This window comes from Xiphias gladius, chromosome 6 (genome assembly GCF_016859285.1).
Source record: "Xiphias gladius isolate SHS-SW01 ecotype Sanya breed wild chromosome 6, ASM1685928v1, whole genome shotgun sequence".
NCBI lineage: Eukaryota > Metazoa > Chordata > Actinopteri > Istiophoriformes > Xiphiidae > Xiphias > Xiphias gladius.
The window spans coordinates 24,647,210-24,659,599 of record NC_053405.1 but is presented as its reverse complement, the minus strand read 5'-3'; the positions used below and the strand labels follow the sequence as shown (position 1 = coordinate 24,659,599).

Below are 12,390 nucleotides of genomic sequence, written 5' to 3'. Positions count from 1 at the left end.
CTGAGGACTGCAAAGTCGCCCTCAGTGAAGTGGAGTGACGCACACTTCGCCATGGAGGAGTTTTTGATGGAGAAGGGGCTCTCGGTGGGCGCAGGCAGAGAGCGCGCACCTGCGTTACGACCGGCAGTGTCCGCGATCGAGGACACCGCAGCTGCAACTGCTCCGAGCGACAGGCTGCTCCTCCGCCCGAGACCGGGACCGTGGGGGCGATTTCTTTGAGTAAAGGCGCCCGATTTTCAACAATGGTTGACATTTCCGCTCTGACGAGCCTCTCCCTCGCCCTCTCCTCCGGCCAGCTGTGACCGTCGCGTCCCTGACCTCCGGTACGCGCCGTCCTCTGACACAGGCTCCACTTGTTGTCATCCAGCGGGGAAACATGTCGTCCAAATTACTGGCCTATGTCTCACTTCTGTCTGTCCTACACGCCTGGTGAGTGGCGCCCTTTTGTTGGAGACAATCGTACAAAATGGAAAAATGCACGTTGTGTTTGGGTTGTAACTTGAGCACGGTGCTCGCTGCAGTGATGTTTTGGTTGTTTTTTTTTTGACCCACGAAAACTTTGTGTTGGGGCTCTGAAGTTTATCTGAAGGACTCCCGGCGACACAGCCACGGTGGTTCCCATGCATGCACAGGGGACCGCTCGTTTTAACCACCTTTTGTCATTTGACCTTTGCAGCTCTCGAACACTCGATTACGAAGGGGACTACGAGGATGTCACTGTGAACCAAATGCTGGCTCCCAAATCGCAAGAAACCGACGCCACGGAAATACTCAACAATTTACTGAAAGAATATGATAATAAACTGCGACCGGACATAGGTGGTAAGTGTCACTGTGGAAATGTTATTCACCCGAGTAGTTGCAGACTGTAAATCCACAACATTCAGTGAGATAAAAACCAAATGTTGATTTTGCACTGATATCATGCCTTTTATACTGAGCCCGACCAGTCACATGCCTTGAAGTGACCTGTGTAAAAAACCTGCAGGTTCAGGAATTATAACCTGATAAATGAACAGGTAAGTGGTGTCTGTCAGTCCTTAGCCACTTGTAATTAAACTAGTACTAATACCTTGTCATTAACCGAAGTAACACTTTGTGAAAATAAGAATCTGCGCAACACCTTCTACACATAAACAGTGCAATGATATCATAAATGAGTTGCTGGAAGCCTTCATGAAAGACTGAGATGTCTTATAACAACAGTCATTTATCCCTATAGGTTTGATTGTAATACTAAAATGATGTAGGCGGCACAATTGTGCTTTTTCTTATATGGATGTGACAAGCTGTAACACCCACAGTATGTGACAGCTCATTGTCTGCGTCAAGTGTGTTTTGATACCCGTAACAAGGTTAACCCGTAGATGTGCATGTCACTGGAAGCAAGCATCAGGAGTCAAACTCAGTAGTTTTTGTTCAAAATAAACCTGTCCTCTCTTCATAATTCCGCACTTCTGCAACTTTTACATTCCATACAACACAACATGGTTTGGTTCTCGTGGGATCTGACATGCTCCTTAGTAAGCAGGAGAGGAGAAGCTGCAAATGTGGCCGAGTGGTTATGCTACAGGCAGTTAAGGTGTGGTAAATACAGTAGATACACTGTAACTGACAGAAATACTAATAAGGATGATTAGTTCCAATACATTTTTCATAGGACGTGTATGTGGTTAATTTTGAAAGTTAAGGTAATGATAAAAAAACAACTTTTATTTGCTTAAAAGTAATAGAGGAGAAAAAATAAATCAATAGGAAGGAAAAAAATGATTTTCGAGGAATACCTGGAATATGAATGCCGAGGTCAGTTTTGACTCACTTACACAGCTAAGGGTTAATAGGCAAACAGTACAGATATCATTGGGTAGGTAAAACGTTTTTCTGAGGCTGTGAATCACTGTCACATTCTACCCTTGGTTTCTGGCTTCAAGCAAAGAGAAAACTAGCACGTTTTTTCCAGATGTTTGTCACTTACCCGCTGACCTACAGTCACAAAGGTCAGGATGTAACTCATCAGCATATCCTCATGAATATAAATTACATTTGGAGATTGATACTTTGAGTGGATGAGAGATATGAGGAGGCCTAAAATTCAATGACTCTCGTGCTTTTTGTATTTTCTCATGTCATATATGAGATGATCGGAAAATGTGTGTTTGTTGGTTCTGATGAGCCGGTATTCCCACTTAGTTCCTTTTAAAAAGCTCTGCTTCTGTTTCTACTCTTGATGTCTGTTATGCTCGCCGAGGTTTTGGAAAATAGCCTCTGGTGTCTAGATTGATATCCTGATATATGGCATATGACTTATAATGGATACAGAGTTGGGGTTTGGGCTTTTATATTAAATATTTCCATGGCCTGTTTTCTTATGAGATACATTTTGCTTCTGTCTCTGTAAAATTAGAAAGGTTTATGTTATTTTCTAAGCATCAAACCGATGAAGCACAAATTGGTTACAGACCACAGTAGGCACAGCTCAGAGTGGAGCTGGGGGGCCAGTTTGTGTTTAAGGGTAACAGTGCCTCAGACATGATTGTAAACCTCGTCTTCAACTTGTGACTGTGACTGGTGGTCTTTGACATTTGTTGTCATTATCATCGATGTCTGTGAGACATTTAGCAATTCTACAATGTGTGCCACTGATGAAGTGGTAGAGCAGCTAGCATCTGGCTAAGTAAGTCTATTAATCTAACATGTTATCTTCAAGTTACTACAGTGCAACTGGTGCTGAAGTACTTGTTTTTCCTAAGAAGTCAGTATCTTCAAAGCTGCTTTATCAATATTTATAAATAAAACATAAATCAAATGACTTTGTGTAAGAACCCAATGAGATTTATCACCCAACTGTGCAGTTCCTTTCAGCTCTACACAGTGTTTTAGCATCTTTAAGCCAATTGTTTTGGTTTTACGTCCACACAACTTTACTGTTTTGGTTCACTCTCACCGCTCTCATCACCATCATTTTCCACCGGAGCTTTTTTTAAGCAAGCTCTGATAAACCCATTGTAGCTAGCTGTCCAACACCCAAGTAGACTAACTACATTACCAACTAACTAATAATGCTAATATTGGAGATATAGTCATCAGGTAGACACAAACATGACTCAAACTAAATGCTAATGTTGCTCCTTGTCTGCTGGATATGTAAATAGGCAAGTGTTTGCTAACATGTTAGCCACATCAGCTTTAAAAAGGTGATAATATGACAATGTTGTGTTTTCAGTTTGTTGCACTGCCCCAAGTGGAGAAAAATATCAGTATATGCCGATTTAAAGCTCAAACACAAATAATATTAGATCTACATACCTGTGCATTATAGGTTGCTGCAGTAACACTATTAAAAGAAAGTGGGTAACCACCACATCACTGATGTTTGCTCCGACTATCTGCACTGGCTATGTATCCTGTTGCTTTATCCCTATCCTAAGTGTCCATCAAGTACAGAGCACACAGCAGACTACACAAAACCAGCTTCATTATACAATGTGTTGCCTTGACCCCCAGAACCAAAGCAGCTCTCCAGTACTGCAATCCTACGCTGCCAGGCATGCCCAGTGTCAGTTAATTTTTAATGATTTGATTTAACAGATGTTTATTTAGAAAATGCACCTTACTGTATGAGCACGAAAGTATTAAAACCAGACTTTGACACAGGGTCACTCTACAAGAAAGTCCCCAAGATTAGGTAATCATTCAGAATCAGCATTGGTATTTTGGAGAAAGCACTTATTTTCTTTCTTAGATGAGAAAATCAATACCACTCTCATTTTATTGCGCTAAGCAGCAAGATCCAAGAGGCGATTAGCTTAGCTTATCTTAGCATAACATTGGGAGCAGGGGAGAATTGCTAGCCTGGCTCTGTTTAAAGTTCAGAAATGCACCTACAACAAACAGAAAAGTAAAAATGACAAGTTTTAGGGATTTATGTCCTATTACTTGGGGTCATCCTGGTGACCAGGGGGTGGACACAGTGAATTCCTGGAGTCTCCCCTGGTTGCCTGGCAGGATGATGATAAAACTACCAGTGAAACCACAACTTGTCTTTTCATGTTCATGTTCATACATCTGTTGGTGCATGCAATAAACAAACGAGATACAATGTGCATTTAGTGATCTTTAAAGGTGCTTTAAGGCAGATCTTTGAGTTCTGGACTGAGTTAGGCTAGCTGTTTCCCCCTGTTTCCATTCCTTATGCTAAGCTAGGGTAACCGACTGTTGGCTCAGTCTTCTCATCTAACTCTCGACAAGAAAGCAAATTAGCCTAATTCTCATTTCTGACTATTCCTTTAAGGCCATTATCATTTAATTTTATACTGTGCTTACGAGGTGCATATTAAGGTACCAAACAAATGTCCAGCTAATCAAATGTGAACCGCCCTTCTGTGCCCGTTGAGGGTCTTTTGCCCAAGATCGTAATTAATTTAGCAAATGTGCATACTTAAATAGTACTCAGAAATGCCAGAAAGTTGACAAGGAGTTCTGCCCCTAAAGTATTGTTAACAATATAAAAAATATAAAAGTTTGAAAGGGTTATCAGAGTAATATTGCTAGAGTGAGTACAAGATGTAGTGGTTATAACAGGAGCTGGACAGGGAAAGCAGGTGCAACCTGCAGCATCAGGTTATCCTCTACGGTCAGTCCTATTCATGTAGTTTTAGCCACAAGTCTATAGCATATGTATTACTTGAGTATTGTATATGTCTGTTACTATGGATGCCAAGCCAGGTAAGATGTTGTTTGGCCTGAAAGAGAGACTACAGAAAAGAACAAGTATTATTAGTACACAGGATGTCGCTGAGGGGTAGATGTCGCTGCCCTCATGCGTCGAGCTGTGGAAAAGACCTTTTGATTCCATCCTGAGAGAGATAATCTCACTTTCACATCCTTAGCACCAGTTTCTACGTGCCATTTTCTCCACGTGTCACTTTGATTCTGATAACTCTGTGATGCATTTGAGGCGTCCAGTTATAACTTTAGAATAAATTCATTAAATTCATCAAATGTATTAAATTCTATTAGCTGGAAAATATGCATGTAATGGTAATGACTTTATTTAGCAGGATTTTCTAGGAGTGATGAATGCAGTAATTCAGTAAGCCGGTGAAAATCATGAATAGAGAGGGAATTTCACATTTTACGGATGTTGTCCATGTTACACAGCTCAGCTGTCAACCACTGAATGCAGCAACTAAGTGTCTGGGTAATAAACACATTGACCTTTTCGCTAAGCTACTTTAGGGCCTAACGGATCCTCTTTTTTAATCAGAGTTTTTTCCCCCTCACACACACACAGACACACACATCCTTGTTTTACTCTATTCGTGGGGACCTGTCATAGAGATAATGCATTTTCTAGCCCCTTACCCCATCCTTGACCATCACAACTGAATGCCTAATCCACAACCCTTAACCAGATCCTAACCTAAACCTAATTCTAACCTGAACCCTAAAACCAAGTCTTAACCCTCAAACAGCCATTTAAACCTCCAGCATTTTGGTCCCCACAATAGTAGTGGGCTGCCGGTTTATGGACCACATGAATATAGTAAAACAAGTCCGCATTCACATGGAGAATTATTATTCTATAGTGTATCACAGATCATTATTCCTCCCTGATTGCCCAGCCAAATGGATATAATTAACTTTTAAGGATAACTTAAAAGAAACAAAAATAAATAGGATGTGGGCAATTAGGTTTTTTTTTTTTCAAAACCCCTGACCGCAAACCATGAATAAGTAAATTAGAAAGTCATTTATTGTGACGCCGACCCTTTGATGGCAGATGGTACACTAAAGTCATTTGACCTTGTCCTCTTCACCATTAATGAATGTGACTTTTTTGAAGCTTGTAATGGCCCATGGTTAAGCAACAAGGGGAACTTCCACCACATGGCTTGAATGTAAAGGGATACTTGTGCTGGTGATCATGAGAGACAGTTAACACTGAACTGAATATATATCTCGTGTGCCTGTGAGGGTTTTAAACGTTTAATGTTTATCGGAGAGGAATAATAAGTGTCTTTCAGTTGGTCTTTCAATTCATTATTTTCACCTAGTGTCATATCTATCACATGTAAAAAGAAATAACATTTTGTTCCTGTTACAAATGAAAAGTTAGATCAATTAGCAATAAAACGCACATTCACTCAATTTAGTACACTTGGAGGTTTTGCAGTTACAGCTGTACTTGGTCTGGTATGACCAGTAGTTTATAATATTAGTTGTTTAGACAGATATAGCTGTGTAACTTACTTTACTGAGTCAGTTCACTGACTTCATGACTCTTTTCTACTACTACGTTCCTCTACTTCTACTGTTACGCCAGGTTTTAGCGTTTAGCATTATCCTGTATGTGTTCTTTGTTGCCGCAGCAAAAGTTACACAGACTCACTCACTTCATTTGATTTCTTTTGGCTCAAAATCGCCCCACTTTTTTTGGCTCAGTATTAAAACTCAGTCAAGAGCAGTCAAGTCTGCTCTACTGCAGGGTCATTAGTTTGCAGAGCACACAATACTTCGTTTCAGGAATGTATTCATGTACACAAGCTCTTCAGAAACACTTTTTGCACTTTTCTGGATTGACATTTCACTGTGACAGTGGCACACATTTCCTTGGCACTTCTTCAGCAGTTGGAGGTATGCAGTCAGTCACCTGCAGCATTTTCTTGTTCCATTTTTCTCTTGCAAAAATGCAAGCGATATATTTTTTCCAAGTGATCGGCGTCAGCGCTAATCTCTGTGAGAAATACATTGCATTTTCTGTGACTGCTTCACAATAAAAGCCACCCCGTGTTTCACCACGCTTTTAATGTGAAGCAGCGGCAGTAGGAAGCGTTTGTTTAGTATTAGCTTTAAGTAAATAAAGTTCTGATACAGAAAGTGAGGCTGATGTCAAAGAGGTTGAATTACAAAGAGTAACGGTAGAGGACATGCTGTGTTCATAGGAAGGCAATGTCAATCCACTGCATGAATGGCCAACCCTGCCAGTAACAATGTAAACTACTGTAGCCTATAAAGAGGTAAATTACAGAATGTCAATGCACTGATTGGCTATTGCTGAAAAACTGCTGACCATAAATAGTATGAAAAATGGGGTTTGATTGTTTGAAAATCTTAAGCATTATAACTAGAAACGGGAAAGTGTGACTCCAGTTCCATGACTATATGTGTCTAATAGACTTTGAGAAAATCCCCTTATAATTGCCAGCTGTGTTTTCCAGCTGTGTTTTCTCTTTTGTGCATAATGTCAAGACACAAACAGTTTAAAGCTGAAACCATCACAGTAAGAACGTAGGCTTTCGAGGCGGCATGAAAAAACGGGAATTTTTTTTAAAAAGCACAAAAATGACAAAAGTAGAAAAACGTACCAAAAAAAACCCCATGTTTTTTTCAACCGACATCTTTTCACACAGAAAAAGATCAGACTTTTGTTTAGACCATCACGTAGTAATTACATTGATTAAAAACGATGCTGTCAGGATCTGTCAGAATGAGCTCAGCAGATAACAGTGATTGATTGATTTGACTAACATGCTGTGTATTTAGTTCACTGTAATTAATCAGAGCTGTGTCTCGCAATGTCAGGGCAAAAAACAAAAAGCATCCTTAGTTTCCTTCTTGACATGTTGGAAACGAGCAGCTCCGTTTGTCACAATCAGGTGAGAAGTGTGAGGATTGAGGAATAATTCCTGCACAAGTTTGATGTTTACCTCTTAGATGTGCATTTTACAGCGCTCTGGTTCCCTAATGGGCAGGGTGCATACCATGTCAGCAGCAGCATCTGTTATTCAATCCGGGCCATGTCATGCCCCCCTCTCTCTCCTACCATGTTCCTCTCTCTCTTCTGAATGTCAAATAAAGTCAAAAATGCCCCAAAAATCATTTAAAAGAGCATCCGATTGAAGTACGTTAGATATTTTACCGCCACTCACAAGGTTTTGTTTTTGATGCCACATGCTTTTTTTATCTGTTGGATATCTCAACTGCTTCAAAGATTTCAGTTGAATTTGGTGGTAATTTAGGTCATGGGCCAATGAAAAAAAATTACTTTTAAAAAAAACCCTCACTTAAGATCCATTTGAGTCATATACTGTAGGATCATGAGATCAGGTTGAAAGCTCCAGAAAAAAAAGCTAGTAAGTAGACCCTGAGTTAAGATAATTTTTTCAAATTACTATTTGTAAGACCAAGAATAAACCTTCACACTCAACTGAGAATTCTTTTTTGTGGAGGAGGGAGCCACCATGTAAGTGTTGCATTATAAAGTAATAAACATTTATTCTCATAACTGCATATCTGTCAGTCTGTTTCTGCCTGAACGGATTATCTATCATAAAGCTAATTTTAGTCTGCGACTGAGTGCACAGTCAAATTATCACCACAGTAATTCGATCATACTGTAGGTGAAATGATATTGGGCTCAGTCAAAAGGGGGGCGTGCTGGAGCATTTTCCATGTTATACTGTACAGCCATCTGCCATATTCCAGTTGTGCGATCTGATGTGGATTCCAGATACATTAGGAGGCCACTGATCTAAAATAAACAATTCTGTTGAGAGTAAAAAGTGCTGTAAACAAAAAAGTAAACGTAGAGAGCATTCACCCTGCAGACCACAATGTTTGTTTTTTTAAAACGGAAAATCTTTATAAAAAGTTTGATCTTCATATGGTTGAAGATCTGTATCAAAATAGTGATAAACATTCATGGATTTCTCTCATATAAATCCCAATGCATGGCCATAACTAAAAGTTGCATGACTCTATATAACCTGTACATAATCTAAAATACTCACAATACATTTAAATTTGCACCACAGTTCCGCACAACAGGGTGTTGTACCTGTGTTTTTCACAAAATATGACAGATGTACTACATTTATACTTGCAAAAGGATACAGATGAAATACCAGTCCCATCTACCAGATTTAACTCAAGTCTTAGTTGCAGCCATACCGCAGCTATGTTCCTGCCCATTCATTTAACTTACTCTGGTGTCTTGCTACTTACTGGGTGACAGATGATCGGCCGTGGTGCAATTAGCCAGAGGGAGGTGATCTGTTCTGCTTTTTGAATATTTCAGAGTCCTTGGCGTTTCCTCTAGTAACGAACCTGGACAGTGAGAGGAGAAGTTCAGTCTTTACGCCGTGAGTCGTCATGCTGCAGCTCAAGAGTATGTAGAGGCAAACCAAGAATATGGTGCAACTCTCGCAAATGTACGTATGTCATCGGGAGTTCCTGCTAGCTTATGCTAGAGTAGACAAAATTTGCAGCAGTGGCAACAAGTTAGTCCAAAAATGGGGAATGACAAGAAACAAGGCCTAGTTTGAGACAGTGATAAAACTTGAAGGTCTTGAAGATTTAGTTTTTTTAGGAAAAACATTACTGCATTTTGTCCTCACACGTTAGTAGGGAAGCTCTTTTCTGCCAAGAAAAGACATTGATGAAAACTGCGTGGTAAAAGTAAAAAATACTCACAATAAGTCAAAATTTTTTTTTGAGTTTATGAGATAGTCAAAATTTTGATTAAATAAATCAAACCTTTTAATTATTAAGTCACAATTTTCAGACAGGGAGTCAAAATTATGAGATAGTAAGACAAATTACAAGGTACTAAAACAAGATTTTGAGTTCTTAAGTCAAACTTACAATATGAGAGAGTAATTCTTTTAGTAAACATTTGAATTACTACATTAAAATTATGAAATTTTCACCTGCTGTTTCATAATTTTGATGCGGAAACTCAAAAAGGTTGACTTACTAGGTTTTTTTGTTGTTGTTGCCCAAATTGATAAATCTGAGCAAACTGTAATGGAAAACCTTTTTTAAAAAACACACAAAACATGTTAAGTAATCAAACTGATTTGGGTGGTTTGAGGAGTTTTCTCTGATAGGATGCATAAAAGTAGAACACAGTTCTATGAACCTTCATTTGATAATTTCATGTGTGATTTTGCATTTTTGCATCATCATAATTCATATATTAATCTATAAGCAAAATATCCTTATCAATGTTGTAAGGCTGATTTTAACCAAGTTGCCCAGCTCTTTTTAGCATTCAAATTAGTGATTGGTAATGAGGAATTATTGAAAAGCAAAGATGGAGTATCGTCCGGACTGAGGAGCCATTCCGGAAAGGATGGAAGAGCCAATTCCACTCAGGATAACACACAGGTTGTCAGAGGTCAAAAGAAATGATCAGTTTCCCTCTTCACATGAGTATAAGTTTAATCAACTCATTAAATGTTTCTGACCTTTGTAAATAGGGAGAGTTACCCTGGGTAAGGACACCGACAGTGAATCTGCATCTGCAATGCTATTCACATAGACAGAACTAGCAAAAGATAAAGAGAGATGGGAAACAACAGTCAGGACTTACAGGCTTCAAACGACTCTTTTTTCGCTCAAACTAAGTCTCTTTGAATAACAATGACAAACTAATGTGGGATGACAAGGGAGTTTCTGATTCTATTTTAACAGAAAGGCAAATATAAAGCCATGGTCATGTGTTCTTGTTTTCCATAATTATCACCATCAGAATGTCAAACAGAAAGACGAGTCTGTTTGTCCCCGCTCTTCACCAGGAGCTAATGTGCATCCATTCATCAGACAGAGCCAGGTTCCAGGGCAAACCTGGAAAGAGATTAGCTAATGTCTCTGTGGACCTGTTCATCATCCTCTGCCCACCCTAATGACAAATAAATCTCACAAGGGGTTATGGCTTCCCTCTCCCCCTCACTGGAGGATTTTATAAATGTCTCCAAGTACTCGTTCACCATTGTGAAGCAGATTATACCGTCCCCTGAGGGAGTTCATTCTCTGTAATTCTCTTGTCTTCCTGCTGTTATTTAAAAATGCCCATTTTCAGACAATATACTTTTATTGTATCAGTATTTGAGGAGATGGCATCAGGACCAGTACAGTGTATTTAGTAGATGACCATTCAGAATGATTCACTGATGGCTGTTCTGATATATAACCCACATACAACTGCTAATTAATTTGTAGTTCAAATTATCTGTTTCTCCAAACATAATGAGCTGTCCCCATTTACTGAATGACTAGTCGCTGCCTAGCTGCTGCTAAGTGGCACTGTAGGCAGGTGCAGAATTATAGCCTCCAGTACAATTAGCACTGTATAATGAAGAAAGTAATGTAATGCAGCTTCATTGCCAAAGGTGCAAATCTTCAAAGGGACATAATCAACAACTGAAATACTTGTTGATTTTAGTCTTTTACAGCCCAAACTTAACGTTCTATTTTCAAAGACTGTCACAAGCAGTGCTACAATATTGCAATTTCGTCTTTCCCTTTGATATTTCATGGAGAGGCACAACAACCCCAGCGTATTTGGGGAATACTTGAATGCCACTTGACCTTTCTCTAGGCCCTTCCCCCTGTAGTTACCGATGCTGCTACACCCGTCAAGCTTTCCATTCTAGCACGGCACACATGCAGTTTACGATGATGATAGAGGCAAATTTACCCCTCAGATTTCTGAGTAAATAAAGCTGACAGTGGCTCCTTGACTTCAGGCGGAAGTAGACAAAGCAGGCTTCTTCCTGTATTTACAGCCGCGACAGTCATTTGAGGTGGCTGAAATGACAACTCGAGCATATTTTAGCAGCTCCAGCTAGCTAGCCAGCTAATTAACTTTATCTCTTTGAGATGGTCGATAAAAAAAACGTGCTTTTGTGAGTTATGTGTTTGGCAACTGTCCTGGTCAATGAGTTTAGCTGGAGCTGCTGGATTGAAAACGTACCCAAATCCAATGAAGAGCAGGAAAGTTTTAGCCCTGGAAAGCCTTTTTGTAACCTAGCCTGTTACCCCACGAAATGATTTAGTTAGCTAAAGATATTCAGATTAGTTTAATGTTATGTTACTACTATAGGTAGGAAACTAGTTAGAATGAATGCTAATGTTTGCAGCCTTGAGCAGAAAACACAGTTTAGTCAATTCTTTACACTTTTGCCCTTGTGTTTTTGTTTTTGTCTAATGTCCGTGTGTAGAGTATTTATGTGATTGTTGTATGGTTACTATTTTTGTAGAGTTATGTGCACAATAGCATTCGGTGCTGTCTGTTACAGTGTCTTTTTTTAAATTACCAACAGGGGGCACCAACGATGGAAATTTTACACAGTGGATTTCAGTGAGGCCAGCAGCAGCTGATGACTAAATATCTGTGGGCAACTACAGAATAATGTGGATTATCAGAAATAAAAATGTTTAATGTAACAATCTCCAACCATTAGATGCATTTACATAGGAATCAAAAACACAACCATGAGATCACCGTACTTCACATTTTAAATGTACTATAAATTCAACCTTGGATGGATGGATTAAATATTATTATAAAGCAGCCATTGGGTTGCTCCACCAGGCTTTCTGCAT

The 12,390-nt window shown here is 39.4% G+C and overlaps 1 protein-coding gene across 1 annotated transcript in view; it reads left to right on the top strand.

Annotated features, from left to right (window-relative positions):
- The first annotated feature begins 300 nt into the window (after positions 1-300).
- Positions 301-12,390, top strand: part of LOC120790876 (gamma-aminobutyric acid receptor subunit gamma-3) — a 49,253-nt gene continuing 37,163 nt past the window's right edge. Inside the window, exons 1-2 of the mRNA XM_040128836.1 lie at positions 301-429; positions 677-822. Of these exons, the coding sequence (XP_039984770.1) occupies positions 377-429; positions 677-822 (199 nt within the window). The 5' untranslated portion in view covers positions 301-376. The remainder of the gene's footprint in view (positions 430-676; positions 823-12,390) is intronic.